The 8,488-nt window shown below is 39.5% G+C and overlaps 1 protein-coding gene across 5 annotated transcripts in view; it reads right to left on the reverse strand.

The window, feature by feature from the left end:
- Window positions 1–8,488, reverse strand: part of vrk2 (VRK serine/threonine kinase 2) — a 28,449-nt gene that overhangs the window by 12,807 nt on the left and 7,154 nt on the right. For all 5 annotated transcript variants that reach the window (XM_005745856.1, XM_005745852.1, XM_005745853.2 and 2 more), the window contains exons 7-9: window positions 7,300–7,408; window positions 7,012–7,104; window positions 5,255–5,387 (exon numbers count right to left, since the gene is read on the reverse strand). In XM_005745856.1, the coding sequence (XP_005745913.1) occupies window positions 5,255–5,387; window positions 7,012–7,104; window positions 7,300–7,408 (335 nt within the window). The remainder of the gene's footprint in view (window positions 1–5,254; window positions 5,388–7,011; window positions 7,105–7,299; window positions 7,409–8,488) is intronic.

The raw sequence follows: 8,488 nt of genomic DNA on the forward strand, positions 1-8,488 counted from the left end.
AAAGCCATATTAAACGCAGACTACTTTAGACCCGGAAGTAGGATTCGTCGCGTCATCACTGAACAACCGGATAGGCTGTATAATACCTTTTGAAAACCCCGGGAACTACTCTGATAGCTACCCAACTGTCTTTATCGATGTATACTAAGGTGTCAAAACTTGTCATTAAGGGTAAAGGGAAAGTTAACAAATTTCATCTTCATGGGGGAAAGGGTTAAAGAGTTCAGAATTTAAAATATTTTTTCACACATGATTTCATTTTTAATTTAGTCTTTGTTAAAATAAGCAAACCTGGGAAAGACGGGATATATTATAAAGTCCTAAATAAAGATGACTTCAATGACTTAAAATGGTAGAACCAGTCCTGACTAACATCTTTAATGGCTACTTTTTAAACAAAACAGATATGCACAAAGCCACAGAGAAAACAGAAGAAAGAGTAATCCAACATTTAAGAAACGGTCGTCATGTGCCACGCTTCATCTCAACAACTCTGATAACAAGAGTTAGATGCGTTTGCCCTTGTGGGTGTAAAGTGTGCATTAAGTCAGTGTTACACTGAGGCTGCCTATTGTTGTAAATAATTACACAGCCCTCCATAGATACCAGGAGCCAGCTGAAAGGGAATAAAGATGAAAAATACATGTGATACTGACACTAGAAATAAGTGTTGCAACTTCCAGAGTGCTATAATAGATTAACAATTAAAAAGACAACAGCTACAGTAAGTGCTGCAGACCTTTGTGTATTCTGTTATCGCAGTTCAAAATAGCATTTTGTGTGTCTGCTCCTCTGTATTCATGTAAGCATTTCCCTTCATACTGTCCTCAACAGCACAGGACAGAACAGAGACAGCTGCATCTGAGTACATACCATCACATATAAACACTTACTCAACGGAAGATTGGACACAACATAAATACGCAAGTATCGTGCATACGTAGCATTCTTGGCATACACATGCATTCTCTACATGCTTTAGACAGGGAGGTGAGGAAGTGATGCTGTTGTTGTCAATTATCTCCTATTGTTATTCAGATTCTCTAAAGCACGCTGCGGTGTCACACTCTTAACCCTTCCGCTTCACAGTCTTGTCTTTCAGAGACGGTCTTCTGTCTGCCGACCGCCCACCGAATGGCGGTAATTACACTATTTAACTCCAAGTTCATAGGCCGGCACTCGCGTTGCGAGTTCACCAAAGCTCACCATGGTAACCTGTCAACATCTTTGTGGGGATTGTTGCCATCAGGGCATAGAAGGGTCAAGCTCTTAAACTATATCTCCAAGAGCAGTCACATGTACTCTAACACTTACCGGTCCATCTAAGCAGGTATTAAATATAACAATATCTAGAATGTTAAGCATGTCGAATTTTTGTGTAGCTCAGGCACCAGTCCAAAAAAAAAACAAAAAAACCAAAAAACTTTTTTATTGCTGTTGGCTCTAAGAGTCGCTTGATGTTGTCACTTTACGTTTTTTCGGAGAAATCAAGTTTAACGAAGCGGAAACACCAAAAAATTAGTCCAACTTGGAAGTGCCCAAAAATGCAGTTCTTGGAGAGGTTGTTTGAGACTGGCGACAAAAATCGAGTCCAGTGTAAAATGTCAAACCACACACCATAAAAAAAGCATGTTTACAGCCTGGTACAAGAAGTGGCTTTGGCTTCTATGGGTAGTTCCTTCCTTCAATAAACAGCTATAGACTATGTGCAACTTAGCATATGCTACTTCCGGTGGGGAAACTCCTGTAGGGCGCTTTGTTTCCGGTGTGATATTCGTGTCTTGTTTACGGTCGGGTTTTCCAAAAAAAGTCAACCAAATGGACGAATCAAGCAGCGATTTACATTTCTCAAGTTGTCTTGGGCATTTACCGAATATATCTGTAGATGATGTTCGTCGACTTGTCGATATTTTTCCCTTGTGCCTCAGAGCAAAAGAGAGAAAGGATTGAAATTTCTCAGTATTTGTATATAGAGTTCCCTCATTTATGTTCTAAAAATAACCAGGGATAGGTGTTTAAACACTCTCAAAGTTCAAAGCTTTGTAAAAAAAAAAAAAAAAAAAAAAAGGCCATTATAGAATGAAACCAAAGATCAAAACCTGCTTTCAGTCCCAAACATTTATTTGAGAAATAAACCTACAGTATATTTGTTTTCCTGTAAATAATAATGACAGATTTTAGAACTAATGAATTTAACTTTAAGCTTAATTGCTTAAATTAAGCTTAATGCACTTTATAATCCGGTGTGCGGTATGGATAAAAAAATAATAATAATAAAAATTAAAAAATAAAAAAAATACGGTAACTGCTACCTTCCTTTAGCATGTCCAGAAGTCCAACTTTTTGTGTGACGGTTAGCATCTTCCTCTGCCTTTTGGGTGCTACCGCAGGTGCCTTTGATGGTGCAAAACGTTTCGTCGACATTGTTGTGTTTGTTGGGCACTTCAGAGTCACATTGCTAGTGATCGATGTAGCGATTCTGTACTGTACAGGACAGCACGGCACGGAGGAAACTGACAATGATCTACAGCCGATCGGGACGCAGAACACAATGCTGAATGTGGATGATGTGTCTTCTGCATGCAGTAATGCAGTTCTGCTTGTGTTGAGTGATGTAAACAAACAATTGATCTACGCTCTTCAAACATCAAAATTTATCATTTGATTTTTTTATGACACAGCAATGGTGAGTGATTTTGGAGTCCACCTTCACCTTCCCAGGCCAGCCGAGAGATATAATCTCTCCAGCGTGTCCTGGGTCTGCCCCGGGGCTTCCTCCTGGTGGGACATGCCCGGAAAACCTCACCCAGGAGGTGCCCAGGGGGCATCCTTGTCAGATGCCCGAACCACCTCAACTGGCTCCTTTCGATGTGGAGGAGCAGCGGCTCTACTCTGAGCCCCTCCCGAATGGCCGAACTTCTCACCCTATCTCTAAGGGAGAGGCCAGTGCTTGCTAGCACTTGCTGAAAACTCAAGACATCTTATTTAGATTAACAGGTGAGATGCACGAGTCGAGAAATCAATGAGAGAATTAACCATCTCTATATCTAGCTTTTCTTTACAGTCTCCGGTCCTGATATGTGACCAGTTAATTATTCTTTGGATTTCTTTTCTAACAATTAAGTACCTGGAAAAGTTTGTAAGTACCAAACTAGAATGTGTGTTAAACTGCGTCTTGATTTAAAAAAAAAAAAAAAAAAAAGCTTAAAGACAAAATATTATCAAGTAAGTTAATAAGTAATTTGCTTGCTAGATACCAACTAAAAGAAAAAAAATGTGGAAAAAAAAAAACAGTATCTTTCTTTCTGCTGCTCCTTTTCCCTCTTCTAAACATTTTACAGTTGATATGCTTTTCATGTGATAGTTTTTGCTGACAGGACACAATCTGAACCTCTTTCAATTATCGATTATGCTGATAGAAACTCTCCCATGGAGATTAGGCAGTCTGAGCCATGCTAACTCACAATATTGAACCGGTGGGTAGTGGAGTTGGTCGGTGTGGAGCTCACAGGGGTTATCTGTGACTTGCTCTAACCAAACATCAAAGCCCTTAATTAATGGGGGGATGAAAACACGATGCAGGTTATGACTTTAGCTAATTAGGGAATTGTTAAACAGAGATGGTGCTGGGGAATTCAGCAGGGGCCGCGGATGGAGAATCGATGGTCAATGAGGAAAGGGAGCAGGTAGGCAATTTGCCAGTTAATGTGTTCCCAATACCAGCAAGGAAGCCAGACGGTGCTCAAGTGGACACTACTTTACATCTATTGATAAAGACGGAAAGAATAGACATTATAGTAGCCTTAGTAAAGATAACGTAAAGCACTTTGTGAATTTTGAACACCTTTCATTCTAAGTTGTAAAATCTGACATACTTAATCAAGTTAATGTCTCTGTTCTGGTAGTTTGCATTAGAAGACCATATCTGAAAGTTAAAATGAGGTAGGGGCATTTTTCAGTCTTTGTTCATTTTACTGTCAGTATCATGGAAACTTTCCTCATTATTTTAATGAAAAATACATCTAATAACAACAACAACACAAATAATGTGACTACTACTACTGATAATAATAATAATAATAATACACTGTGGCCAGTAAAAACAAAATACATTTGTAATCAGTTTTTTTGATCAGTTTCAGGAGCACTAAAATATATCAATGATGTAATCTAGAGAAACGCTGATATGTAGCATTCACCTACATATTAGCAGACGAACGCTACATCTGCTAATATGTCAGAACTCTTTAACTAACTAAGAGTATTTTTTACTAACACATTAAGAGCTCAATCTAATTTTCAATAATGCTACTTTGTTCATGTTTAACTGTGTTTCCATCACAGAAATGAGGGTGGCATTCAGGTATGATCGTTTTAGCCTCTATAAGAAGTCCCTGATCAGAATGTTGTTCGTTGGTCAAGCAAGCAATGCGTTTTAAGCATTATTATTCCACAGGCATTTTCAGAGAGACCGCAACATTTCTTTGTTTGTAGTTTGTGTGCAGCAATAGCCAGTATGAGGCCGCCAGCAGACAGACAAGTCCAGGATTTGTTGCCCATGTTTGCAGAGAATCAGATACAATAGGAATTTGGAGCATCAGACTTTTGATGCATCAGTGGACTAATTTGCTTAATCTTCTCAGGGCTTTGGCCCTGCTGTGGAAACAATTCACAGGACATTACACGGCAATTGGCAAAGTGAGGAAGATTGTTTCGAATCATCATAAGCTTCAGAAACTTTGCTGTAGGTGTGCAAGTGCGGACCACTTTAATTAATACTGACACAATTGCCCCTGTAATAAGCAGGGGTGTCTTCTTATAGCAATTTAAGTACCTGGTGGTATCTTATTTATCCAATTTCCATTTAAGTAGGCCAGTAATAATTATAATCTGGACTTAAGTTGAAGATCATCAAGCAAAGATGTGTGGAAAATGGTTGAGAATTCAATTTGCACAGGACTGCTGACTGTTAAGTGAACTGAACACTTAACGAGACAGAATGAGCCCCTTTGAATGTTGTACTCCATAAAAGTTACTGACCAAAACAAAGATGTATGGAGGCAAATGGACTGTGCAAATGTATGGTGAAGCTTTATTTAGCTTACCTACAAACAAGTTTTGTGGGTCATATATTCCATTGTGTGTAATTTACCAGGCACGTAAACCAACCATTAATATCCTGACATAAAATTTGAACATTTAGACAGGTTTTTTTTTCTGTTATGTTTAACTATTTAAAAAGTCAAGTGCTTACCGAGTCCTTTGTGGGCATCGATGCTGGTGTATTCGATGGTTCCATTATGGCCCTTCTTGGGGTTTTCCTTGTATTCTTTGTGGACTCCATCAGGGCAGTATCTGTAGGACAGCCCATAGTCTGCAAGGTAGACCTATAGTTCCCAACAGGACAGAAAAAAAAATAGTCTTCCCATCTTAAAGATACATGTGAGTTTGTGCGACGTCAACAGTTGCAGGAAAAAATTGTGAAACCTTTGAAATGTTTTTTTATTTCTGCATAAGCATTGCAATTGTCTCAAAATTAAGCAAAGCAGGAAAAGAAAAGCTGATTAAACTAAGTGAAAATAGTGGAGTTGATATACAGGGGGAAAACATCCATTACCATATATCTGCTTTCAACAGATAAGGTACAGTTTTTCCATTCTCCAAACATGACACTCTCTTTCAAACAGCTTTCTGGCTTTTCATCAATATCTTTAGCAAATTGCAGACAGCACCAGTGACTTGAGAACACCTTCCAGTCATGACATGGATTATTTTATATTCTCCCAATGATAGACTTGGGTATCCTATAGATCCCTCTTCTTTAAAAACAAGAAAGGGCACCTCCTGAAAACTGTCAGACATTCACTAAAAACAGACTTTTCCCTTCTCACAGATATTTAATATTGGGTCATTGTGCTATCCTGGGATCTGCTGGAGCCAGTCGTCTAGCTTGGGGGTCACCACACTGAACACTCCGATTACCATTGTCACCACTGTTGCCTTCACCCTCCACATCTTCTCGAGCTCTTCTCTGAGCCCTTGGTACTTCTCCAGTTTCTCGAGTTCCTTCTTCCTGATCTTGCTGTCATTCGGTATCGCTATGTCTATTGTTATGGCCGTCAACCTCCGCTTGTCTACCACCACTATATCCGGTTGGTTAGCCATCACCATTTTGTCTGTCTGTATCTGGAAGTCCCACAGGATCTTAGCTTGGATGATCTTCTTGACCACCCTTGGGGGTGTCTCCCATTTTGACCTTGGGACTTCCAGGCCATACTTGGCACAGATGTTCCTGTATACTATGCCGGCCACTTGGTTATGGTGTTGGTTATGGTGTTCCCCGTTTCTTAGCATCTTGCCCCCTGCTGTTATGTGCTGGATTGTCTCAGGGGCATCTTTACACAGCCTGCATCCGGCCTCTTGCCTGGTGTGATAGACCCCAGCCTCTATGGATCTTGCGCTCAGACCTTCTTCCTGTGCTGCCATGATTTGTGCCTCTGTGCCATCTTTCAGTTCAGCTTTGTCCAGCCACTGGTGGATTTCTGGATATCAGCCACTTCCTCTATCTGCCGGTGGTACATACCGTACAGCGCCCTGTCCTTCCATGATTGTTCCTCTTCTGCTCCTCTTTCTTGAGGTTCTGCTACCTGAGGTATTCACTGAGCATGCAGCCAGTTGTGGCCATCTTCCTTATGTACTCGTGGATGTTCGTTGTCTCACGGTGGTACTGACACACACTAGCCCTTGGCCTCCTTCCTCCCGCTTTCCTAGCAGCCTCTTCGTGGTTCCCATTTGCCTGTGGGATTCCCAGGTACTTGTATCTGTCATCAATGTCTGCAATGTTGCCTTCTGCTAGATGAAATTGTTTAACTGAATCCTCTACATCTTTTTTATAACTTTAATGAAACTGAGATGTTGTTTTGGGTTATATTTAAGATCAATGCAGTTTAAAGAAAATCAGCGGGTTTTATTCTCTCCTGTAACTGTACCAGGGATCTGCAGTGGACTGACCTGTTCAGGGTCCCTGTAACCCAGCATGAGGTTGGCAGCTTTAATGTCAGCATGGACGTACTCATTCTCATGTATGTACTCCAGTATATCCACCTGGCACAAGAATCAAAAGCATACAAAACAAGAATTTTATAGGCAGACAGTAATGCAGTAAAACGAACGTTTTGGTAAAACGGGGTCATAATTTGTCAAACTGGCCTTTAACGGTGTCATTGATAGGCGATCAGGCTGCCTCAGCTTATTTATACTGGTATTATTGAACAGGTCAAAATATGATAATTATCTCACCAGTCTCTGTCCAAGCTGGAGAACAGTGGTCTTCTTCAGTTGGCCTCCACTGGACTCACAAGCTTTCTGAAGGTCACTTCCCAGTCGATCCATGACCATGAAACGATACCTGAGCGAGAGAAGAAAAGGTCAAACTCTTGTCCTAATTCTGACATAACACAACACCAGATTTACTAACGACCCACACCGAAACTGTACTTTGTATAAAAGACTATGACAGGATGTTTTATTTAAAACAGTGGAACAAAATGCCAAATAACTGGTGCTTTTCATAAGATTCACAAACAAGAGTCATAATATAGCAAACAAAGATGAAAAATCAAATAAAAATAAAAAAAATCAGAGAAAACAACAGAAAAAATCTAATACTGACAGTGATGTGAAAAAACCCCAACACGTTTTGACTAAAAGCAGATATTCTATTGGAAATAATTACAATAGTTGCCTTAATTCTAAGGCTAGATGGTTGAAATCTGATATTAAAGCAGATGACAGAGCTTTTAAGAAAGCACACGCAACCTCCCCTTCTTAAAATCAGTTTATCTGCTTGATTTTGTTTTTTTAAACTTTGTTTTTTATACATGTGGATTTCACACTGGTGCATACAATTTACTTGATATATGACAGCACAAATAAATACTGATGTCCACTTTACTCATGTGCAGAACACGAACAAAAGCCAGCTTGGCCTGGTTTCAAAAACCCCAGAGGTCCTTTTCCTTTACGTTCCAAATATTTTACCATTTTTAAGTTCTGCCCAAAGAGTCTACTTTAGAGCAAACTTCATGGAGCTAAATGAAAAAAAATGACAGAACACAAGCATGCTGTTTGGTATCTTCTGGTTAGATTAAGGCTATAATACAGCCTTATGCAGTGAAAAAAAATTTTCAGTTATGCTTTATATTAAGGTTCTTGTAATAAGCATTCAGTCAAGAGGCAATTAATCTTTTTTATAAGTTATTAATATGTGTTAATAATCTATATCAATGTCAATATACGTCTCTAATTAGCTTCATGTAGACAGTGCACACATCATGAATAGATGCATGGAAAGGCAGAGAGAAAAAAATAGCTTCAAAACTGACACGGAGACCTGATCTGGTTTTCATAACTGAATGTAAAATATCATATATACAGTTATGTTACATTCGGTTATGAAACCAGACCCGACACACACACACACACACAC

The sequence above is a fragment of the Pundamilia nyererei genome, unplaced genomic scaffold, assembly GCF_000239375.1.
Source record: "Pundamilia nyererei isolate P.nyererei 1_Seehausen unplaced genomic scaffold, PunNye1.0 scaffold00168, whole genome shotgun sequence".
Classification (NCBI taxonomy): domain Eukaryota; kingdom Metazoa; phylum Chordata; class Actinopteri; order Cichliformes; family Cichlidae; genus Pundamilia; species Pundamilia nyererei.